This window comes from Pseudoliparis swirei, chromosome 20 (genome assembly GCF_029220125.1).
Source record: "Pseudoliparis swirei isolate HS2019 ecotype Mariana Trench chromosome 20, NWPU_hadal_v1, whole genome shotgun sequence".
Lineage (NCBI taxonomy): Eukaryota > Metazoa > Chordata > Actinopteri > Perciformes > Liparidae > Pseudoliparis > Pseudoliparis swirei.
The window spans coordinates 21,186,481-21,211,228 of NC_079407.1; the positions used below are offsets into that span (position 1 = coordinate 21,186,481).

A 24,748-nucleotide genomic window follows, 5' to 3' on the forward strand; every position below is an offset into this window, starting at 1 on the left:
TCACATCCGGTAGTTTAAACTGCCCGCCGTACCTGTTCCGTGACGATCAAAAGTCCCCTTGTTTCTTACCAATGACTAGCTAGACATAGTTCCGATCCATATTATGTGGCTTTTAAATAATTTATTCTGCCTATATTATATTAAACTAAAATATGTATTGAAAAAATCAAACGACATGAAAATAAATCACATGAAGCACCTCGCGCTGCTAAACTCCTAAAACCGTTAGCATCCCACTATCAGGCCGTAGAGTGCAGTTGTTCTTGTGCAGAGAGAGAAGACACTGACTACGCGACTGGAAAGTATTCCACAACTCCAGTGAATAAACGTTTACACAAGTAGTAACCAGTGAATATTAGAGGTAAGATATACACAGAAAAACGATGATGTTGCCATCTGGGCATTTCTTTCGACCTCCGGTTCTTTCATTTTGCGACAATGTGAGATTAGCAAGTGGCTAACGCTAGCTAGTCTCGCTAGCGAGACGCAGACATACACAATTAAATGCAGCTAGTGCAGCCGCTATAAGTAATGGTTATGGTTGCAGTTATTTCGATAAAAAGCTAGCAAACGAGCCAACAGTAGTGGAATAAATGTGTATATCCTTTACAGAGGTAAATGTGCTTTTACCACACTGAAAATACTCCACTACAAGTAAAATACCTGTCTTTAAAACCTAAAAGTATGCAACGTTGACTGTTATGTTGCTGTTTTTTAAGGTTTGAGCCTTTTCATTTTTTTATCGTCAATATTTTGTTAAGTGAATTTGTGTGTGTGTGTTCTACTCTCATTCAATCTGTCTGTAGAATATGTCAACTGCAGAGATCCAATGTGCTGAGTTGCTTTATGATCCACTGAGTCTCAGTTTGATGATTGAATCTCGCTGCTATGTCTTCTTCCTATTAGCCTCATCATGTCTGGCGGTCCAGCGGTGAGGGTCAGCATCGAGTCTATCTGTGAGAAGCAGGTGCAGGAAGTGGCCCTGGATGGAACCGAAACATATGTGCCCCCTCTGTCCATGTCCCAAAACTTGGCAAAGTTGGCACAAAGAATTGACTTCAGCCAGGGATCTGACTCGGAGGAGGAGGGGATTGAGGGCGAACCCAGGGACCGCGAGTGGACCAAGCAGGAGCCGGAGGAAGAGGAAGGTACGGTGTGCTCAAGAGGAAGCAGGGAATGTCTAGAGATGGAGCCAAGTTATGTCAAGCTGACTGACAACAGCTATGGTTGATCCACCACTGATTCACTATTTAGAAAAGTGTATTTCAGATGAGAGAAAAGTAACTATTTATTCCCTGACTTTTTCAGCTGCATGGCCATCAACAAGGTGGTGCATTAACCTAGCAGTTTAATCAAGAAAAAGCGTTTTTCTCACGCAGGCACAGTGAAGTTTCAGCCATCTCTTTGGCCCTGGGACTCAGTGCGCAACAACCTGCGAAGTGCCCTGACAGAGATGTGTGTGCTCCACGACGTGCTCAGCGTGGTGAAGGAGAAGAAGTACATGGCCTTAGACCCAGTGTCTCAGGATCCAACAGCTGGCAAGGTAAACTGCAGAATAATATCAATGTCACTTAAAGGGGCAGTATATCTCAAAATCAAAAATACTTATTTTCCCTCTTAACTGTAGTGCTTTTTATCAATCTAGATTGGTTTGGTGCGAGTGACCAAGTGTTAGCGATATTGGCCATAGAGATGTCTACATTCTCTCTAATATAATGGGACACAATGGCACTCAGCTTGAAGGGCTCTATGCAAAAAACACAATTGGAAAACTCATCAGCAATTTCTGTCTCCAGAAATCATGACCAGGTTACTCAAGATGTTTACACGGGCGTTTTTGTGACGAAATATTTTTCCTTCTGCTGACCTACACCAGCTAAGAGTGAGAGAGATCTTCTCGTCCACGACTAGATGCACGGTGACACTGTTGTTCCTTGAAACTGCTCACAACAAGACCTATAAATTGTCTTGAGTAACCAGGTTATAATTTCTGCAAAGAGATGTTGCTATTGAGTTTTTCAAATATTGTTTTATGCCAATTGTGATGTAGTCTCATTTATGTTGGTGAGAAAGCAGACATGTCTCAGGCCGTTAAATCCAAAACTATGCAGCTCGCACTAAAACAATCTCAATTGATAAGTATCACTACAGGTAGAAGGAAAAATATGTCTTTTGGATTTCGGGGTGAAATGTCCCTTTTTAACACCTAAAGCAGGGTGATTAAAGATCCTACAGATAACACACAAGTGTGATTACAACACTGACAAAAAGCGATGACGTTCTAATGTTTGTATTTCTTAACAAGATCTGTGCACTTTCTCTGCTTTTACGCACATCTTTACTTCCATCCATAAGCCTTTAATTTTTCGCCCTCGCGTAGACCCCCCAGGTGTTCCAGCTGATCAGTAAAAAGAAATCACTGGGCACAGCTGCACAGCTTCTGCTGAAGGGAGCAGAGAAGCTCAGCAAGTCGGTAGCGGAGAACCAGGAGAACAGGAGGCAGAGAGACTTTAACTCAGAGCTGCTGCGACTCCGCTCTCAGTGGAAGCTACGCAAAGTGGGAGACAAGATCCTGGGAGACCTCAGCTACCGGAGCGCAGGTGAGGAGGCCTCCAATGCATCCTCGCTCAAATGTGTACAGTTTTAACTCCAAGGCTAACCATGTTTTGACCATTTACCCACACAGGCTCCCTTTTTCCTCACCATGGCACATTTGAGGTGTTCAAGAACACAGACATTGATCTGGACAAAAAGCTCCCAGAGGACTACTGCCCACTCGATGTCCAGATTCCCAGTGATTTGGATGGATCTGCTTATATCAAGGTGAGAGGGAAATCACAAAGGCACCTTCCATGAATATGCTGGACAAAAAAAGTTTTGTTTTATTTGTTTAAAAATGTCAGATTTTCAATTAAATTTCAATTCAGTTTATTTATTATAAATTACAAATTTGCCTCAGAGGGCTTTACAATCTGTACACATATGACATCCCTGACCTTTGACCTCACATCGGATCAGGAAAAACTCCCAAGAAACATAAACAAAACCTTTCACAGGGAAAAAAGTGAAGAACCCTTCAGGAGAGCAACAGAGGAGGATCCCTCTCCAGGATGGACAGAAGCAATATATGTCATGTCTACAGAAGGAATCATTACAGAGTTACAACACATTCAATGAGTATGACAGAGTGTATGAATAGTTGGTAGTAGGCATGAACCACGATCCAGACCTCCATGATCTATCAGGCAGGTGGAGGTAGAGAGGAGGAGTGGGCGGAGCACATCAGCGGGGCCATGGCATCAGACCCAGCCAGGTCCAATGGACCCTATGAGACGTGAAGTCACAAGGACTTCGGGAAGGAAGCAGAGTTTAATAATGTGCAATGGAGAGATGGAAATTCCTCCGTAAGTGGAGAAAGAAGAGGAGAGAGGTGCTCAGTGTACCAGGTGAACCTGAATTCATCCCTAACTATAAGCTCTATTGAAGAGAAAAGTCTTAAGTCTACTCTTAAACGAGGTGACTGTGTCTGCCTCCCGGACTGAAATTGGAAGCTGGTTCCATAAAAGAGGAGCTTGATAACTAAAGGCTCTGGCTCCCATTCTACTTTTTAAGACTCTAGGAACCACAAGTAGCCCCGCATTTAGTGAGCGCATCTCTCTAGTGGGGCAATATGGTACTACAAGCTCCTTAAGATATGATGGTGCATCACCAATCAAGGCTTTGTCGGTGAGGACAAGAATTTTAAATGTGATCCTTTATTTTACAGGGAGCCAGTGCAGAGCAGCTAGTGCAGGAGTGATGTGATCTCTTTTCTTAATTTGACTGAGTTTTAGAAATGTAATCGTTAAATACTGTTTATGTCTTCAGGTGTCAATTCAGAAACAAGCTCCAGACATCGGTGATCTGGGAACCGTCGCCTTGTTCAGGAGACCGCCAAAAACCAAAGCCGGTACGGTTCAATATTCAGACACAAGACATTGTTCGTCTTCCGATCGGCATTAAACCTTTCTCTTTTCCTCCACATCCCTTTAAAAATATCTTTCCATTCTCCTCACTGACGTCCCCTTTTGTTTCTCTCCAGGGACCCAGCAGTGGCATGTGAAGCTGGAGGCGGCTCAGAACGTTCTGCTGTGTAAGGAGATCTTCGCCCAGCTGTCCAGGGAAGCTGTCCAGATTAAATCCCAGATCCCTCACATTGTTGTGAAGAATCAGATCATCTCACAGCCCTTCCCAGGTCAGAACGCTCTTGATGTGTTTTATTTTAAATCTTTTTTATTGATTTTGCAAACACAGGAATGAAGAATAATACCACCTCCAAGAAGTTGGGGTATACAGAACTTCACATTCAGTCGTTTGGAGGTTGTGTAACTGTGACACACTGTCACTATATACAAAGATTTCAAATACAGTGAACAAACAACCACGATAACAACAACTTAAGGTACATTTAAATGTAGTACGAATTGAGATGTGGAAACTTGCATACATAACTACATACAAACTAAATATAAATACAAATACAAAAATTAGGAAGAAGGGATGGGAGGGGGCGGGCGTCTCCTTGTTCACTACTTCTCCTGTTGGATTGCAGCATTGTTCAAATAGTTAATAAAAGGCTTCCAGGTCTCTTCAAAGGATTCATTGGAATCTCTCAGTGCAAATCTGATCTTTTAGAGTTTTATATGATTTCGGATCTCTTTTAACCAACTGTTATGTGTGGGCGGGAGAGCGTGTTTCCACTTAGCTAACAGTGTTGTGAAGGCCAGGATGCGTCGCCCTGTTCATGAAGTGTTTTAGTTGGGCGCAAACATGAGGAGATCCATGTTTGTTCCATATTTGTTCCATTCACGATACGCCTGGGCTACTTTCTAATAATTCTGCATTGGTACAATATTTTACAAGTGGACAAATTTCATGCATAGGTGTTTGACATGAAAAGTGATGTAATGACATTCAGGTAACCTGATGAAGGTCAACGGACCGAAATGTGTTTTGACAATATACAAGCTCTTGTATGAAAACATATTCCAAACACAAAGAAAAACAATAAAAAAACCTTTTTGGAAGAGCTGTTTTTACCGTAGTAGTTCATCCACAGTCCCAATGCTCCCCTGGTTCCAGATATTATTCCTACTATATACATTTTAATTACTTTGCGGGGAAATAGACAAAACTTAGTTAACAGATGAAACATTTATGTAATCTCTCTAGAGTTGGCTTTGATTTTAATAATAAAAAATGTTTTAAGTTCTATATGGAGGCATAAAACAAACACACTCACGCCTGGTTTGTTTCCTTCCAGGGCTGCAGCTGTCCATCTCACTGTGCCACTCCACGGGAGAGAAGAAGACCCACCGGGCGTCTCCAGAGAAATCCAAACCGGACGACCACCTTTACGTGCTGGAACACAATCTGCATCAGATGATGAGAGAGGTGAAGTGCTGCGTGAGGTCACTCGGCATATCCTCTGAAACCGCTGCCTGAGAGAGATTTTAGCGCATTGCAGATGTAGGAGAAGTACAGAGGTGCCAAAGATAGGTTTTGAAACGGGGTCATCATTCGGTAGTTTGTCCACCAGTGAAAGAGGTTTTTTTTTTTTTAAGGAAATTTAAAATGTTTATTTATTTTATGAATTTTGGAAAGACACTAAACACCAGTCATTATATTATACTGGGAATATTAAAACTTTGTATCTGCTTTACATATCCTGTATTGGTTATCCTGCAGAAAACTCATCTGTCAATTATTTCTGCATGGGAATATGGTTGTTGTATTGATATCATGTTAAAAACACAAATATTATTATAGCATGTAAATAATCCAGGACCTCTGAAATCATTTATATATATATATATATTCTCTCTTTGGCTCCCTACACTCGTAATTTGAGTGTAATTCATTTGCAGAAAAAGAGACAAAATGCACAGGGAACAAAGTTAGAGATGAATTTGGCTGACGGTCTTATTATTTTTTTTTTGTTAGAATAATATTGTTCAAATATCACAATGATATCGACATCGTGAATTCTTTTGTAAAAGTGTAGAGAAAATCTGATGTCACAGCCCTACCTGGGAACCAAACTAATCTGCGAGCTCATGTTTCAATTATTCATTTATCTAATTTGGTCGGGCATAGTCATCCTGCAACATATTCAGACTGATAAATACTCCCACAACCAAACAAAATCTTGAAAACTACCATCACTAGAAGTCTTTCCCTTCATTCACAATTCAAATTGACCAATTCATTTGTGATTTCTGTTACAGTTCCACAAGCAGCAGCTGAGCGCCATGGTGATGCCGCATCCTGCCAGCGCCCCCTTCGGCCACAAACGCATGCGCCTCGCGGGGCCGATGGCCTACGACAAGGCCGAAATCGTCAGCATGCAGCATAATGAGGGGCTTCTCGAGAAGATCATCAAACAGGCCAAACACATCTTCCTGCGGAGCAGGTAACCTTAGCTGTGCCAGCTATGGCTTTCAATTCCAGTGCTATGCGAGTGCAAAACTAATTGGCGGCCGTCGTGACATTGTGCCACAGTCATTACACTGACGTTAGGAGGAAACAAACTTTCAGCTACGCAAGTACAAATCCAGGCGGAGGTCTCAGAATTATCTTGCCACAGTTTGCAGTGCAAATGAATGAATGAATGTTGTGCCAGTGAGGCATATTTGCCCAGTCTCAGTTAGCAAACGTTGCTCTATCCACATGATCTGAAACTTCCAAACATTCCCCTCACTCGATTCAATGCCATATTTGGCCAGAAGGCTGCGCACTTACTTTGATTTTAGGAAAATACAGTCAAAATCATTTGCAATATTTGATTTTGTGAAGGCAGTGTTGAGGAGGTAATGCCGAGTGAAGCCTCGCGTAAAATGTCATTTTTGCGATCACCAGGACGGCGCGGACCATCGACAGCCTGGCCAGCCGCATAGAGGACCCACAGATCCAGGCTCACTGGTCCAACATCAACGATGTGTACGAGTCCAGCGTCAAGGTGCTCATCACCTCTCAGGGCTACGAGCAGATCTGCAAGTAAGTGGGAGGAGAGGGGGAAAGGATTAAGGGAGAAGCAAAGGAAGAAGGGGGACACAATTATGTAAATTGAAAGCTATGATTGTAATCTGAGGCAAATGGTTTATTCAGTATGCTACACTTGTTTAATCTTGAGTGGGAGATTTTATCATTCATTTATTGACGTTTTGCACCTTTCAGGTCCATCCAGCTGCAGCTGAACATCGGCGTCGAGCAGATCAGGGTGGTGCACAGAGATGGACGTGTTGTCACGCTGTCGCACCAGGAACAGGAACTGCAGGACTTTCTCCTCTCACAGGTACCAGAGGCTGGGCCCAATTGTTTTGATTTGGTTGTTAATTGTTGCCCAGTCCTGGTGATGCATAGTGGTGGAATGTAACCAGTGCTGTACTTAAGTACATATTCAAGGTACTTGTACTTGAGTATTTCCATTTAAAGATATTTAATACTTGTACTCCACAACACCTCAGAGGTAAATATTTTCTTTTCAGATTACAGTTTTTCATCCCTTTCCTGTCCGTTGGAAATTACGTATTAAACTCACTAACATATCAAGGAGTTAAAAACATCTACAGCAGTAAGATATAATATACACATTAATGCAGCAGTGATATTAATCCAGATACATGATCGTAAAACACTGACAGGGATTATTTTACTGCACTATCTATATTTGTTCTTGTTATACTTCAAAGTAGATTTAACTGATAATATTTGCATTCTTTCGTTTCTGTAAGTTTCTGAATGCAGGACTTTAACTTGCAGTGAAGGGTGTTTACACTGGTATTTCTACGTCCATAGATGTCTCAGCATCAGGTGCACGCAGTCCAGCAGCTGGCCAAAGTGATGGGCTGGCATGTCCTGAGCTTCAGTAACCATGTGGGACTGGGCCCAGTGGAGAGCATCGGGAATGCCTCCGCCGTCACCGTCGCCTCTCCCAATGGAGAGTACGCCATCTCAGGTGAGACGAGTGACGAAAAGAGAAAATATTTTCCCTCACAACCAGGCCAGCAACTCTTGCATTGCAACACCCAACTCAGCTATGAAATCACTCAGAAGGGTTGATACAAGTTGAGGAATCATTGAGATAACACCACATAACAACTCCTGGAATGCATTACGTCAACATTATGAATACATCTAGCATTAAGAGAATATCCTACTGCAGAAATACAGAACATCCTCAATGTACCAAAACAACCAAGTAAGGATGTGTTAACGCAAGCCGAGCCCTGACTCATTGTATGTATGTGTCCGTTTCCTCCGTTCAGTGCGTAACGGCCCAGAGAGCGGGTGCAAAGTCCTGGTCCAATTCCCCCGCAGCCAGACCAAAGAGCTGCCGAAGAGCGACGTCATCCAGGACGCCAAGTGGAGCCACCTCAGGGGGCCGAGCAAAGAGGTCCACTGGAGCAGGATGGAGGGACGGAACTTCGTCTACAAGATGGAGCTCCTCATGGCCGCGCTGACGCCCTGTCCTTAGAGTCGGTCCGTCCGCGGACTCCTTTCCCCACACACACACACACATACACACACACAGCCATGATTTGTATACAGCTGAGCAGCAAACTGGACAAACAAACAAACAGCAGCCTATTTATTTTTATTTTTTTTCGAGAACGTAGCCGCCACAGTATTTGGACAGGGCTTTGCAGCCACAACAAAGGCCTCTTTGTCAAATGTAACATTTCCATCCCGTAAACCTTTTTCCATACAATTCACAGACTTTTGAATACTGCCATAATCCCCTTTCCCCCCCATCAGTAGTGCATCTGTTGTCTGCTCTGTTTTTGATAATGCAATATTGTCGAGTGTGTGCAACTGAGACAGTTTGATACAAAATAAAACATTACGCCCGTATGTATTTATGCATATTTTTCATATTGTCATAAAAATAATGATTTGATTTGAAGGTTTTCTAAGGACTTACATGTTGGTGGATTTATATTATGAGGAATGTGTATCTGTAGTCTTGCTTTATTTTTATCCAGTCTGATTTGAACGACAGCATTTTGGAGAAACTGACTTTCCGCATAGTCTGATCTCAAAATGAGTAACGGTCTTCTTTGTTTTTATTCTCTCCCTCTCAAAGCCTAAAAAGTAACCATGATTCATTTTTTATCACTGCATCAGAAATCTGATACTGTAAAACACCAGATTAAAATTTGTGAAGACGCAATCAGTAAAGAATAAACAAATAAATCAAACAATTCCTTTGCTTAGAGAATAAATACAGTATGTATTGTTTTCCAGTGTCAAGAGTGATATATTCACATTCAATCCAGTATTGTCATCAGTGTGCTGTAAAAGCATGTGTATTCAATACAAATGTCAACATTTTTGGTACACAGTTTCAGAATTGGCAAACCATCTTCCTGTCTCAGTAATTTAGTAAAAGAACAACAAAAAATGACTTATTTCATGAAGCCTCACACACCAACTTAAGTTAGGTTGAATAAACAGTCTGTGGTGCTTTTTCGAGCGAGATGTCCATCAAAGGTGCTGCAGCTCTGTCGCGTCCGTTTCTGCATGGAATAAAGGAACAACGCACTGATGTAACAAAGCAATAATAGACAAGTGCAGACCTTTGTACTTGTCAACACCCATGCTTAGATGCAATTTATAACCTCAAACCATATACGAGATGTTTTTTTTGCCCTTCACGCCCGCCGAGCCATGTCTCGTATTCACATTTATAATATATATATACATATACATATGTATAAATATATATATATATATTTTTTTTTTAAATAGTCATAGAACCGTCTATTCATGGGAAGATGCTTCAAGTATATAGGGGAACATTTTGAACTACGAGATATTACCAAGAAACTTCCACAGTGTATTACTACTTCCATTAAGAAAGTATTTTTTGTGTCTTATGAGTTTTCTGAAATTGTATGCAAATGCAGTATCAACCCCTAAATGTGTAGTTCTCTTCCCACCAGTCAGAAAGAGTGCATGTCAACAGCAGCAAACTAACTCACAATTAAATATAGAAAATTGCATTAAAAACTGGGTTTTGTACCCCTCAAACATGTCTCCTACAAACCGGTTGCTCACAAAGAGCCATGCACTTTACAGACTTCTTCGTTTAGTTTTTTCCTCCTTGTCTTACCTGGCATCTGTTTCCTGCGTCTCCATGCCACTATCTTCCTGTAGGCCTTGTCCAGCAGCCACATGACCAGCATGAGAAGGCCGGCCAAACAGGCCAGTGCTAAGGCAGAGACGGACAGGTACTGGAGATCCTCATACAGCACCTCTGGAGGACAGGGACGCAGGAGTCAACATTTTTACCAAAAAAAAGCTCTACTTCCCAAAGATGCAAACACAAAACAGACTTTCGGGGTACAGCTTGTGTGCAGAGAGAGGAGGCAGCAGGGAGCTGTTTCATGGAAATAAATAAAAGCGCCCGGTTCTTCTGTCATGTCACCAGTAATCTTAGAGTTAGTACACATAACAATTTCCATGTGTCATGCTTTTAAAACAAAAGACTAAAATACTGCTCAGGTAGTTTACTAATGATTAACTATGATGAACCCAAAGTACCTGCTTGATCTCAAGGGCACATGTATTATTCAAAACATGACTGTACTTTGAACTACTGTCACAAATACCGGAGTATCATCGAGAATGTGTCCTTCTGCAGAGTGCAACCACGATCAGACCAGCTGCCCGTTGAGCAGCAACACTGGAGCAGTTAGGGGTTTAAGGCCTTGCTTAAGGGCGCCTTAGTGGTGGTAATAACGGAGGGTCCAAGTGCTGCTTTTTCACTTTCCTGCCCGGTATTCAAACCAGCAACCCTCCCAGTCACGAGCTCGCTTCTCATACCAGCAGACAGGTTTGGGGTAAACGGGCAGCGCAACTATGATTCCAACAACTGACCACGATGCGGTTGAGTAAGGCCCGCTCTCAGAGGCCGCCATCACTGCAATAATGACACTTTTAGGAACAACAGAATTCAGATATCGGTTTCCCGTTACCACAAAAGGGAACTAGGGTTTGGTTTGTCCGTTCTGGGCTACTGTAGAAACACAGCGGTGCAACATGGCTGGACTCTGTGAAGAGGACCTTCATCCTATTTAAATATTGATGTATATCTATGTAGAGCTCATTCTATGCAAAGGAAAACACGACCATGTTTAGTTTCAGATAATTATACACTAATGACAAAGTAATATGGATTATATTCCACTTTTGCCAAAAACTACTCACTGGCTTTTTCAAACTGTGACTCTAGGCTGCAAAAGAAAGGTAGGTCAAATTAGTCTTTTCCTAAAAATCTTATTTGCTATATACGCAGAAGCCCAGACCCACTCACCATTCACTTTCAGGACAAAGCCAGTGTCCTTGCTGCTTCCTGCGCTTTCCGTGACGGTGACCACGTAGAATCCGGCATCCTGTAACCGCAAGTCTGACAGGCCCATCGAGCCATTGTCGAAGCACTGCACTCTGTTCCCGTAATCCACCGTTATGTTGGTGTACAACCCCGGCTGCCAGGTCCCGATGGCGCGGCTCACTGCTCCTGACATAAAGGTCCATTGTATGGTGGGTACCCCACTGCAGGTAATGTCCACTGAGAAAAACACATCGTCCAGCACCGACCTGGTCAGGCTCCTCTGGGGGGAGTGGATGGAGATGGCTCCGGCTTCGGAAGTGTGAAGAAGAAAAACTGATAATTACAAGTCAAGATACGATAGATAGATGGATGATTGTTACGGGTCACACACTTAACCTTCCTGGTCAACACAGTGGCTCGTTTGCATTTGACCGCTCATAAAGCCAGATATAGTGCGGCTATGTGAGTCTCTTTTTTCAAATTGTACGCCTGTTGCTGGAGGAATGAAACTGGTCCAACAAGCTGAGGGGCATCAATTTGAATGTAACCAGAAGTGGCCGGCCTCCTGTCTGTTCTGGCCGTCCTTCATCAACTATTCCCACATGAGTTTCTACGAGGGGGAGGGGTGCTGGTTGTGTGTTCGCTTAAGCCTTAGAGTAAAGAATTCAACCTGAGAAAGATGCTTGTTCATGGTGTAGTTATTCTGAGCAGCTGGACTTCCATTTTAGTTACTGCTGTTTTGCATTATTGCTTCTTATTTTCTATAGGATTCCAATTTGTTTTGTACACTCAGACCTTGGGTGCAAACCATAACAATCTGATGTTTACATGTAGTCATTTGTACATGACTTGTGCTTTGTTCATTGACTTATCCCTGGTAGGACGAAGAGAGTGAGACAATACTATATGTTCTATCTCGTTTGCACTCCTGCTAGGTTCTAAATGTAAGATCCTGTTGGGCCCTCAACCTATTTAACACAAAGCAGATGTAAGATTGGCATATAGGCATACTTTCTAACACAGTAATCCAATACATGAGCTCTATGGAGGAGTCCAAATAATATGCATGTGTTAGAATGCTTACCTAGGTAACACATATACATTGTGATGCTGAGAAACACGGCAACGTCTTGTACATCCCAGAGCCTGAAATGCCACATTGGAATCCCAGACCCATTGATCGAATTGCAGTAGAAGAATCTCCTCTGGGTTATTTTACATTCTGAAGTGTTTTCCTCTCAAGTCTTTGTCCTTCCTCGTTCCCGCGGGTTTCCTCGTCCACTGTCCTTTGTACAGGTGTTTCTCTCTGTGCCTTTCCCCGCGTACTTTTATGAAAAATTTAAAGTTCCCGTCACAGAACCGCTGGAGTTCCCTTCCTCTCTCCGGCTTGTGCTGGATTTCTCCTCATACCTGTGCAAGGCAATGCCAGCCAGCCCACACCTAACAGACAGGTTCCGCCAGGACGCTGAGTAAACATGTACTCTGCGTCCTGTGATCTCACGCACACCCACACACTTGAACATACTCTGGCAGACAACCTTCAACAACTTAGGCTACTACTTACAGCCACCGCCCCCCCCCAAAAAAACTCACCGGTCTATGTAGACAGACTAGCCAATCACAAAATGAAACCAGAAGAGGTTGAATCACCTGGTTGAATCATGCTGTGACATACCTGGTAAAACATGTCAAACAGGAAGTGTGTGTTCACACCTATGCGCCAAGGAACATAAACACGTGAAGTGACACTTCAGTTTGGGAGGCATGAATATGGTTTGATATGTTTATTGTGATCTTTTCATTTTTGACTTAAAAAAAAAAATGGATAGATCATTATAAATGAAACTTATTTTGAACATTATTTTAAAAATAATTTCAGAATGATAAAAGTGTCAATGTGTTTCCCAGAATTTGTTCCCATGAAAAAATTTAACAACTTGCCTAACTTAATTGGCAAACTACCTATTAACTATATGCTAGAGTCAAAGTGCAGCATACAAGAACAGCACATTGAGAACACAAGGTGGAGTTATATACAGTATTTATTTGTGTTCAATAAATACTATATTATTGAACACAATAACTTGTGGTTCTTCAACCTGTTGTGCTCCGTCAGCACATCGTGTTGTCTGGTCTGAATCAGGTATGCTGTTTACTCATGGAGACTAAGGTGATGTGGTTTTTCTCACAAAATACATTCATGTAATATTTGTTTTCATAACCTTTTCTATATGAATAGATTATGACAATGGATTTCGGAATAAATAGCAAATATTAAAATGTGCTGAAGGTTTGCTTGAAAAAAACTGTTGGTTTCTAAAAAGTTTTTACTGAAGGCAAATTTATTTTTGTTCAACCAGATAGCGATAATACAGGTCCAGATGACGTCATTTTGCACACGGTCAAGCACATGCGAGACATGGCTTCTGTTTGAGCAGAACGACCTCACCAATCATCATTTATGAAGACAACCCGCAGTAAGTTCATTTTGACTAAATACCTCGACATATTATATGGAAACAATAGAGCGTACTTTATTAAGACAACAACTGGAGGCAAGTAGTGTTCGGCTCTTTATCGTGTTTCACCGCAGCATCTGTGTGTTGCTAGAGCTAGCTAACGGTTAGCTAAGTTAATGATAGCTGCGAGCTAGCCCGTCTCAACACAATGTCTTGTTTTTATGCTACATTTTTAATTCTGCAGAGTCGTATCAATACTTGAATTCAGTTTAGCGTTGGTGTAGACTTTCAGCCGCTTTTACGGCTGGTCAATGGTACTTTACGACACGTCCATCTTTGTTTCTATCACAGTATTATAACACGAGGTCATCCAGCGCATTACACGAACAAACCACTGCAGTTGTTACATTGGAAGCTACTTAAGATATTTGACTGACAATGTCAGTTTGATCAGATTTAATTTGGTGCCGTTTCGTGCGCTCGTGTGAACGAGTTGGTCGGCACGTTTACATATTTACATCTTATTCTGCAATTTCAGTGGTTTACAACTTAATTCAGGACTATAAATGACCTCTAGACTTCACTAGGAAGCTAACGGTACACATTTGGACGCTGGCCTCTTCGTCATCATGCGTCCTGAATGTTTATATTCTGCTTTGTATGATCCGGGAACTCAAATAACTCGTGGACTGCACTGCTGGGTTTTCTTCTGTTACTTTGTGAGAGGCTGAAGACGGTGAAATGTGCCGTGAGCTCTGCTCTCCACTAGAGACAGAGACAGAGCTCCAGTTGTTGTCCTTCAGGGAGTTTTGAAGCGGAGTTACATCACTTTTTCTCAACCTCACAACCTCGTGACACGACATTTAAGAAATTACTTACTTTTATAAACATCATATGAACCCCAACGTGTCTGTAAATCGGGAATTAAATTGATCGTGTGTCTACTTCCTATTGGACGACAGCGTACCACGTGTCAGGAAATAAACAAGAAGACAAAGCTGCGAACAAGTCAAGTCAAGTAAAGTAAATATCACAAACGAAACCACTCCAGTGGTACATTCTTACTATTGTACATTGTTCCTGTTTATAATGGTGCTAAAAAGGGAGTTAATTTCCCGACCCATCAGTGAGATTGACTGTGTGTAGCATTGGGTCCTCCTCTGCTGCTGTGTCATGTTATCGCTTCTCGGCCTTTTGGCTAAGATCAAGTGTAGTATCTGTTCTTATCAGTTTAATATCTGATACGTCCCCTACCCGGGGACCATATATTAAATTGATTTTTGGAATAGGGGCTTGCTCCGTCCACTCCACGCATCGACCTGGTATTGCAGTACCTCCAGGAACGGTGCACCCCCTAAATGTGTCTAAAGTAAAATAATTAAAACTACCACCAGGGCCCTCTGAGGTATCGTCATCTTACATGCAGTCTATGTAATGTTCAGATGCTCTAACTCTATTTAAAGTATGAGATTTAAATTGTTGTTATAGGTGTTTAATTGCTGAGTGAGACACTGTTTAATTTAATACATTCACAGTTCAGTACAAAAGAACATATTCATTGATTTATTCACACTGATTACATCTGTTTTTAGACTTCATAATACTCATATTCAGAGGAAACATTCTGATGCTCAGTTTTCTCTTGTGTTTCACACAAACACATACAAATATAAATAAATAAGTAATCTAAGACTTCTCATCGCTATTATTTAGCTGTTAGCCAAACACAGAAACATACACTGTATATAACCAGTTGTCAATTCATTATTCATCTAAACCTAAAACAGTCTTAATACAACAGACCTGCAATAAATCCTTCCTTCGTGATCCTGTTCAGTCTATTGTAGAACTGTATTCTTTATATTTGCTGAACAACCAGCGTTGTTCATACTCCAGACCAGTAGATGTCAGTAGCGCACCAGCAGTGAACAAAGAAACAGGAAGTGGTTGTAATGTGAGAGAAGCAGAGCACATGTGATTTTATTCTTTCCTCTGAATTTAAAATGTGGATCAAACTACTTTTAACAGCAGTTTTATTGAGCATAGTCTTATCTGACCTCCCTGTTGAACTGTGACTCATTTGTTGAAGATGAATAGATACAGCTGGCGATTTTAGGTTGGCTTTTGATATGGCAATAAATACAATTCTGATTCTGATTCTGATATGTAAATACAGCATTGCATGGTGGGAAATATGACCATAATGTCTCAAGTAAATGTAAATAATCGTTGTCAACCTTGTACACTTAGCTTTCCTCCATGTTGAATTCCTCTAGGTTATCAGATCTCTCATAGTCTGTATTATTGTTAATATCTAAATGTTCAGCACCATCAGTCAACACGGTTTGTCTGTGAAAGACTCCCCGACCTCGGACGTGTACAACTCATACTTACCTGGCAGGGGAGATACCATGATCAAGAAGGTGGTTCACCCAGGGCGAGGCTTGGCCATTGCACTGAGGCTGAGCTGACCTCTGCGAATTTCTCAAATGTAGAAATCTCGACTGCATAATTTGTGGTAGTGGGGGACTGCGTTCGCGCTCTCCCCTTATAAAGTGTTCAATATTAATCCAAGAATCACCTTCACCAAAGTATAAATCTTTTGGTTCTGACCATTGATAATAGCAAACCACTTTATTTGCTGTTAATATAATTAGTCAAAAGAGTTTTCTTGACAGTTCTGAAGTAGTTAGCAATTAAAATAGGTCATAGGTAGAAATAAAATGCTTCAATGTTATTTATATGCCCTTGCACATATTAGTTTAAATTCATACCAATTGAGTGACGATCCTCTAGAGCAGCGCTTCTCCAACCTTTTGTCTTGCTCCACTAAGTTAGAAATATTGTACAATTTCTAGCCATCTTTTTGGTAATTACTGATGTCGAGAGATATTTAAACAACTGTAATCTTTTTACACAGGCGAACAGTGCTGTCCACCCTAAAAGGCCTGCCATCCTCTGGACATGTCACTTGAAGAAGGTGATGGGCATCTCATTTGGAAATATAGGGTAAGTCAGTGTAATTAACATGTAGTCTTGTATCACAGAACATTTTTTTAAATCTAAATGTCTCTTATGCTGCGTTCACACCAAAAGTGTTTAGCTCTTTAGCGAGGGGCTTATCTCTCTGGCTTGTCTCCGTATGTTTTTTTAATTTCCGCTATGGAAGGAATAACCACTACTTTCGCATTATACTTGTTCTGGAAATCCCACAAACGTCAGAATATCAGACGCCCTCGTATTTGGCTTCATGACATCCTCCGTTGCTGCACACAGCTCGGTGAATTTCACCGTCTTCTCCAGGAACTGCGTCTGGATGACTGCCGCTTCCAGCGCTTCTTCAGGCTAACCAGGAGCCAGTTTGATGACCTGTTGGCTCGGATCGGTGCTTGGATCTCTTGGTTGGACACCAATTACAGGCGTTCAATCTCAGCTGCGGGCGCTTGTCCATCTGTCTCCAGTGAGTGTCAGTTTCATGAAATATATATGTATGCTTTGTCTCCAACAATACTCAAAATAACGTCATCCATATTATATAGAGATACGGCTGTTTATACCCATATGTATCTACATACTATAAACAGTGTTTTATAAACTCACCAGCATTTATGTTTATTATTCATGCATAGCATCTGTCATAACTTCGTGACACGACATTTAAGAAATGACTTACTTTTATAAACATCATATGAACCCCAAAGTGTCTGCAAGTCGGAAATTATATTGATCGTGTGTCTACTTCCTATTGGACGACAGCGTACCACGTGTCAGGAAATAAACAAGAAGACAAATCTGCGAGCACAAGTCAAGTTTAAAGTAAATATCACAAACGAAACCACTCCAGTGGTACATTCTTACTATTGTACATTGTTCCTGTTTATAATGGTGCTAAACAAAAGGAGTTAATTTCCCGACCCATCAGTGAGATTGACTGTGTGTAGCATTGGGTCCTCCTCTGCTGCTGTGTCATGTTATCGCTTCTCGGCCTTTTGGCTAAGATCAAGTGTAGTATCTGTTCTTATCAGTTTAATATCTGATACGTCCCCTACCCGGGGACCATATATTAAATTGATTTTTGGAATAGGGAGATGGAATAGGGGCTTGCTCCGTCCACTCCACGCATCGACCTGGTATTGCAGTACCTCCAGGAACGGTGCACCCCCTAAATGTGTCTAAAGTAAAATAATTAAAACTACCACCAGGGCCCTCTGAGGTATCGTCATCTTACATGCAGTCTATGTAATGTTCAGATGCTCTAACTCTATTTAAAGTATGAGATTTAAATTGTTGTTATAGGTGTTTAATTGCTGAGTGAGACACTGTTTAATTTAATACATTCACAGTTCAGTACAAAAAGAACATATTCATTGATTTATTCACACTGATTACATCTGTTTTTAGACTTCATAATACTCATATTCCAAGAGGAAACATTCTGATGCTCAGTTTTCTCTTGTGTGATTTCACACAAACACATACAAATATAAATAAATAAGTAATCTAAGACTTCTCATCGCTATTATTTAGCTGTTAGCCAAACACAGAAACATACACTGTATATAACCAGTTGTCAATTCATCGCTAAACCTAAAACAGTCTTAATACAACAGACCTGCAATAAATCCTTCCTTCGTGATCCTGTTCAGTCTATTGTAGAACTGTATTCTTTATATTTGCTGAACAACCAGCGTTGTTCATACTCCAGACCAGTAGATGTCAGTAGCGCACCAGCAGTGAACAAAGAAACAGGAAGTGGTTGTAATGTGAGAGAAGCAGAGCACATGTGATTTTATTCTTTCCTCTGAATTTAAAATGTGGATCAAACTACTTTTAACAGCAGTTTTATTGAGCATAGTCTTATCTGACCTCCCTGTTGAACTGTGACTCATTTGTTGAAGATGAATAGATACAGCTGGCGATTTTAGGTTGGCTTTTGATATGGCAATAAATACAATTCTGATTCTGATTCTGATATGTAAATACAGCATTGCATGGTGGGAAATATGACCATAATGTCTCAAGTAAAATGTAAATAATCGTTGTCAACCTTGTACACTTAGCTTTCCTCCATGTTGAATTCCTCTAGGTTATCAGATCTCTCATAGTCTGTATTATTGTTAATATCTAAATGTTCAGCACCATCAGTCAACACGGTTTGTCTGTGAAAGACTCCCGACCTCGGACGTGTACAACTCATACTTACCTGGCAGGGGAGATACCATGATCAAGAAGGTGGTTCACCCAGGGCGAGGCTTGGCCATTGCACTGAGGCTGAGCTGACCTCTGCGAATTTCTCAAATGTAGAAATCTCGACTGCATAATTTGTGGTAGTGGGGGACTGCGTTCGCGCTCTCCCCTTATAAAGTGTTCAATATTAATCCAAGAATCACCTTCACCAAAGTATAAATCTTTTGGTTCTGACCATTGATAATAGCAAACCACTTTATTTGCTGTTAATATAATTAGTCAAAAGAGTTTTCTTGACAGTTCTGAAGTAGTTAGCAATTAAAATAGGTCATAGGTAGAAATAAAATGCTTCAATGTCATAAATATGCCCTTTGCACATATTAGTTTAAATTCATACCAATTGAGTGACGATCCTCTAGAGCAGCGCTTCTCCAACCTTTTGTCTTGCTCCACTAAGTTAGAAATATTGTACAATTTCTAGCCATTTTTTGGGTAATTACTGATGTCGAGAGATATTTAAACAACTGTAATCTTTTTACACAGGCGAACAGTGCTGTCCACCCTAAAAGGCCTGCCATCCTCTGGACATGTCACTTGAAGAAGGTGATGGGCATCTCATTTGGAAATATAGGGTAAGTCAGTGTAATTAACATGTAGTCTTGTATCACAGAACATTTTTTTAAATGTAAATGTCTCTTATGCTGCGTTCACACCAAAAGTGTTTAGCTCTTTAGCGAGGGGCGGGGCTTATCTCTCTGGCTTGTCTCCGTATGTTTTTTTAATTTCCGCTATGGAAGGAATAACCACTACTTTCGCATTATACTTGTTCTGGAAATCCCACAAACGTCAGAATATCAGACGCCCTCGTATTTGGCTTCATGACATCCTCCGTTGCTGCACACAGCTCGGTGAATTTCACCGTCTTCTCCAGGAACTGCGTCTGGATGACTGCCGCTTCCAGCGCTTCTTCAGGCTAACCAGGAGCCAGTTTGATGACCTGTTGGCTCGGATCGGTGCTTGGATCTCTTGGTTGGACACCAATTACAGGCGTTCAATCTCAGCTGCGGAGCGCTTGTCCATCTGTCTCCGGTGAGTGTCAGTTTCATGAAATATATATGTATGCTTTGTCTCCAACAATACTCAAAATAACGTCATCCATATTATATAGAGATACGGCTGTTTATACCCATATGTATCTACATACTATAAACAGTGTTTTATAAACTCACCAGCATTTATGTTTATTATTCATGCATAGCATCTGTCATAACTTCGTGACACGACATTTAAGAAATGACTTACTTTTATAAACATCATATGAACCCCAAAGTGTCTGCAAGTCGGAAATTATATTGATCGTGTGTCTACTTCCTATTGGACGACAGCGTACCACGTGTCAGGAAATAAACAAGAAGACAAATCTGCGAGCACAAGTCAAGTTTAAAGTAAATATCACAAACGAAACCACTCCAGTGGTACATTCTTACTATTGTACATTGTTCCTGTTTATAATGGTGCTAAACAAAAGGAGTTAATTTCCCGACCCATCAGTGAGATTGACTGTGTGTAGCATTGGGTCCTCCTCTGCTGCTGTGTCATGTTATCGCTTCTCGGCCTTTTGGCTAAGATCAAGTGTAGTATCTGTTCTTATCAGTTTAATATCTGATACGTCCCCTACCCGGGGACCATATATTAAATTGATTTTTGGAATAGGGAGATGGAATAGGGGCTTGCTCCGTCCACTCCACGCATCGACCTGGTATTGCAGTACCTAAATGTGTCTAAAGTAAAATAATTAAAACTACCACCAGGGCCCTCTGAGGTATCGTCATCTTACATGCAGTCTATGTAATGTTCAGATGCTCTAACTCTATTTAAAGTATGAGATTTAAATTGTTGTTATAGGTGTTTAATTGCTGAGTGAGACACTGTTTAATTTAATACATTCACAGTTCAGTACAAAAAGAACATATTCATTGATTTATTCACACTGATTACATCTGTTTTTAGACTTCATAATACTCATATTCCAAGAGGAAACATTCTGATGCTCAGTTTTCTCTTGTGTGATTTCACACAAACACATACAAATATAAATAAATAAGTAATCTAAGACTTCTCATCGCTATTATTTAGCTGTTAGCCAAACACAGAAACATACACTGTATATAACCAGTTGTCAATTCATCGCTAAACCTAAAACAGTCTTAATACAACAGACCTGCAATAAATCCTTCCTTCGTGATCCTGTTCAGTCTATTGTAGAACTGTATTCTTTATATTTGCTGAACAACCAGCGTTGTTCATACTCCAGACCAGTAGATGTCAGTAGCGCACCAGCAGTGAACAAAGAAACAGGAAGTGGTTGTAATGTGAGAGAAGCAGAGCACATGTGATTTTATTCTTTCCTCTGAATTTAAAATGTGGATCAAACTACTTTTAACAGCAGTTTTATTGAGCATAGTCTTATCTGACCTCCCTGTTGAACTGTGACTCATTTGTTGAAGATGAATAGATACAGCTGGCGATTTTAGGTTGGCTTTTGATATGGCAATAAATACAATTCTGATTCTGATTCTGATATGTAAATACAGCATTGCATGGTGGGAAATATGACCATAATGTCTCAAGTAAAATGTAAATAATCGTTGTCAACCTTGTACACTTAGCTTTCCTCCATGTTGAATTCCTCTAGGTTATCAGATCTCTCATAGTCTGTATTATTGTTAATATCTAAATGTTCAGCACCATCAGTCAACACGGTTTGTCTGTGAAAGACTCCCCGACCTCGGACGTGTACAACTCATACTTACCTGGCAGGGGAGATACCATGATCAAGAAGGTGGTTCACCCAGGGCGAGGCTTGGCCATTGCACTGAGGCTGAGCTGACCTCTGCGAATTTCTCAAATGTAGAAATCTCGACTGCATAATTTGTGGTAGTGGGGGACTGCGTTCGCGCTCTCCCCTTATAAAGTGTTCAATATTAATCCAAGAATCACCTTCACCAAAGTATAAATCTTTTTGTTCTGACCATTGATAATAGCAAACCACTTTATTTGCTGTTAATATAATTAGTCAAAAGAGTTTTCTTGACAGTTCTGAAGTAGTTAGCAATTAAAATAGGTCATAGGTAGAAATAAAATGCTTCAATGTCATAAATATGCCCTTTGCACATATTAGTTTAAATTCATACCAATTGAGTGACGATCCTCTAGAGCAGCGCTTCTCCAACCTTTTGTCTTGCTCCACTAAGTTAGAAATATTGTACAATTTCTAGCCATTTTTTGGGTAATTACTGATGTCGAGAGATATTTAAACAACTGTAATCTTTTTACACAGGCGAACAGTGCTGTCCACCCTAAAAGGCCTGCCATCCTCTGGACATGTCACTTGAAGAAGGTGATGGGCATCTCATTTGGAAATATAGGGTAAGTCAGTGTAATTAACATGTAGTCTTGTATCACAGAACATTTTTTTAAATGTAAATGTCTCTTATGCTGCGTTCACACCAAAAGTGTTTAGCTCTTTAGCGAGGGGCGGGGCTTATCTCTCTGGCTTGTCTCCGTATGTTTTTTTAATTTCCGCTATGGAAGGAATAACCACTACTTTCGCATTATACTTGTTCTGGAAATCCCACAAACGTCAGAATATCAGACGCCCTCGTATTTGGCTTCATGACATCCTCCGTTGCTGCACACAGCTCGGTGAATTTCACCGTCTTCTCCAGGAACTGCGTCTGGATGACTGCCGCTTCCAGCGCTTCTTCAGGCTAACCAGGAGCCAGTTTGATGACCTGTTGGCTCGGATCGGTGCTTGGATCTCTTGGTTGGACACCAATTACAGGCGTTCAATCTCAGCTGCGGAGCGCTTGTCCATCTGTCTCCGGTGAGTGTCAGTTTCATGAAATATATATGTATGCTTTGTCTCCAACAATACTCAAAATAACGTCATCCATATTATATAGAGATACGGCTGTTTATACCCATATGTATCTACATACTATAAACAGTGTTTTATAAACTCACCAGCATTTATGTTTATTATTCATGCATAGCATCTGTCATAACTTCGTGACACGACATTTAAGAAATGACTTACTTTTATAAACATCATATGAACCCCAAAGTGTCTGCAAGTCGGAAATTATATTGATCGTGTGTCTACTTCCTATTGGACGACAGCGTACCACGTGTCAGGAAATAAACAAGAAGACAAATCTGCGAGCACAAGTCAAGTTTAAAGTAAATATCACAAACGAAACCACTCCAGTGGTACATTCTTACTATTGTACATTGTTCCTGTTTATAATGGTGCTAAACAAAAAGGAGTTAATTTCCCGACCCATCAGTGAGATTGACTGTGTGTAGCATTGGGTCCTCCTCTGCTGCTGTGTCATGTTATCGCTTCTCGGCCTTTTGGCTAAGATCAAGTGTAGTATCTGTTCTTATCAGTTTAATATCTGATACGTCCCCTACCCGGGGACCATATATTAAATTGATTTTTGGAATAGGGAGATGGAATAGGGGCTTGCTCCGTCCACTCCACGCATCGACCTGGTATTGCAGTACCTCCAGGAACGGTGCACCCCCTAAATGTGTCTAAAGTAAAATAATTAAAACTACCACCAGGGCCCTCTGAGGTATCGTCATCTTACATGCAGTCTATGTAATGTTCAGATGCTCTAACTCTATTTAAAGTATGAGATTTAAATTGTTGTTATAGGTGTTTAATTGCTGAGTGAGACACTGTTTAATTTAATACATTCACAGTTCAGTACAAAAAGAACATATTCATTGATTTATTCACACTGATTACATCTGTTTTTAGACTTCATAATACTCATATTCCAAGAGGAAACATTCTGATGCTCAGTTTTCTCTTGTGTGATTTCACACAAACACATACAAATATAAATAAATAAGTAATCTAAGACTTCTCATCGCTATTATTTAGCTGTTAGCCAAACACAGAAACATACACTGTATATAACCAGTTGTCAATTCATCGCTAAACCTAAAACAGTCTTAATACAACAGACCTGCAATAAATCCTTCCTTCGTGATCCTGTTCAGTCTATTGTAGAACTGTATTCTTTATATTTGCTGAACAACCAGCGTTGTTCATACTCCAGACCAGTAGATGTCAGTAGCGCACCAGCAGTGAACAAAGAAACAGGAAGTGGTTGTAATGTGAGAGAAGCAGAGCACATGTGATTTTATTCTTTCCTCTGAATTTAAAATGTGGATCAAACTACTTTTAACAGCAGTTTTATTGAGCATAGTCTTATCTGACCTCCCTGTTGAACTGTGACTCATTTGTTGAAGATGAATAGATACAGCTGGCGATTTTAGGTTGGCTTTTGATATGGCAATAAATACAATTCTGATTCTGATTCTGATATGTAAATACAGCATTGCATGGTGGGAAATATGACCATAATGTCTCAAGTAAAATGTAAATAATCGTTGTCAACCTTGTACACTTAGCTTTCCTCCATGTTGAATTCCTCTAGGTTATCAGATCTCTCATAGTCTGTATTATTGTTAATATCTAAATGTTCAGCACCATCAGTCAACACGGTTTGTCTGTGAAAGACTCCCCGACCTCGGACGTGTACAACTCATACTTACCTGGCAGGGGAGATACCATGATCAAGAAGGTGGTTCACCCAGGGCGAGGCTTGGCCATTGCACTGAGGCTGAGCTGACCTCTGCAAATTTCTCAAAT

General features: G+C 40.8%; 2 protein-coding genes, 1 long non-coding RNA gene, 7 other non-coding genes and 1 pseudogene across 13 annotated transcripts in view; 10 read left to right on the forward strand and 1 right to left on the reverse strand.

Annotated features, from left to right (window-relative positions):
- Positions 1-256: 256 nt before the first annotated feature.
- med17 (mediator complex subunit 17) lies at positions 257-8,892 on the forward strand. Its single transcript, XM_056441496.1, has 13 exons — positions 257-361; positions 907-1,148; positions 1,380-1,543; positions 2,381-2,600; positions 2,687-2,823; positions 3,868-3,949; positions 4,082-4,234; positions 5,303-5,433; positions 6,267-6,451; positions 6,898-7,035; positions 7,216-7,333; positions 7,837-7,996; positions 8,307-8,892. The coding sequence occupies exons 2-13, from the start codon at positions 914-916 to the stop codon at positions 8,513-8,515; spliced, it is 1,932 nt and encodes a 643-aa protein (XP_056297471.1). The 5' UTR covers positions 257-361; positions 907-913; the 3' UTR covers positions 8,516-8,892.
- On the reverse strand, positions 8,619-12,849 carry LOC130210956 (V-set and transmembrane domain-containing protein 5). The gene is made up of 4 exons (XM_056441506.1): positions 12,459-12,849; positions 11,357-11,683; positions 10,154-10,297; positions 8,619-9,557 (listed from the first exon to the last, which is right to left on the reverse strand). Exons 1-4 carry the CDS (start codon positions 12,532-12,534, stop codon positions 9,526-9,528), a joined length of 579 nt encoding a protein of 192 aa, XP_056297481.1. The 5' UTR covers positions 12,535-12,849; the 3' UTR covers positions 8,619-9,525.
- Positions 12,850-15,011: 2,162 nt separating this feature from the next.
- On the forward strand, positions 15,012-15,189 carry LOC130211418 (U2 spliceosomal RNA; annotated as a pseudogene).
- Positions 15,190-16,219: 1,030 nt separating this feature from the next.
- Positions 16,220-16,383, forward strand: LOC130211392 (U1 spliceosomal RNA). The gene has a single exon (XR_008835029.1). It is a non-coding gene; the product is annotated as a U1 spliceosomal RNA (small nuclear RNA).
- Positions 16,384-17,806: 1,423 nt separating this feature from the next.
- LOC130211407 (U2 spliceosomal RNA) lies at positions 17,807-17,997 on the forward strand. Its single transcript, XR_008835042.1, has one exon. It is a non-coding gene; the product is annotated as a U2 spliceosomal RNA (small nuclear RNA).
- Positions 17,998-19,028: 1,031 nt separating this feature from the next.
- Positions 19,029-19,192, forward strand: LOC130211393 (U1 spliceosomal RNA). The gene has a single exon (XR_008835030.1). It is a non-coding gene; the product is annotated as a U1 spliceosomal RNA (small nuclear RNA).
- A 370-nt stretch (positions 19,193-19,562) lies between these two features.
- LOC130210957 (uncharacterized) overlaps positions 19,563-24,748 on the forward strand; it is a 6,561-nt gene continuing 1,375 nt past the window's right edge. For 2 of the 4 annotated variants that reach the window (XR_008834894.1, XR_008834891.1), the window contains exons 1-4: positions 19,563-19,652; positions 19,925-20,109; positions 22,361-22,449; positions 22,749-22,906. This is a non-coding gene — a long non-coding RNA (uncharacterized LOC130210957). Of the gene's footprint in view, positions 19,653-19,924; positions 20,110-22,360; positions 22,450-22,721; positions 22,907-24,748 lie in introns of all 4 variants that reach the window. The other 2 variants (XR_008834893.1, XR_008834892.1) reach the window with 2 other exon arrangements.
- LOC130211420 (U2 spliceosomal RNA) lies at positions 20,623-20,815 on the forward strand. Its single transcript, XR_008835053.1, has one exon. It is a non-coding gene; the product is annotated as a U2 spliceosomal RNA (small nuclear RNA).
- Positions 21,826-21,989, forward strand: LOC130211394 (U1 spliceosomal RNA). The gene has a single exon (XR_008835031.1). It is a non-coding gene; the product is annotated as a U1 spliceosomal RNA (small nuclear RNA).
- On the forward strand, positions 23,421-23,611 carry LOC130211408 (U2 spliceosomal RNA). Its single transcript, XR_008835043.1, has one exon. It is a non-coding gene; the product is annotated as a U2 spliceosomal RNA (small nuclear RNA).
- Positions 24,644-24,748, forward strand: part of LOC130211402 (U1 spliceosomal RNA) — a 164-nt gene continuing 59 nt past the window's right edge. The window contains exon 1 of the small nuclear RNA XR_008835039.1: positions 24,644-24,748. This exon is cut by the window's right edge and continues 59 nt beyond it. This is a non-coding gene — a small nuclear RNA (U1 spliceosomal RNA).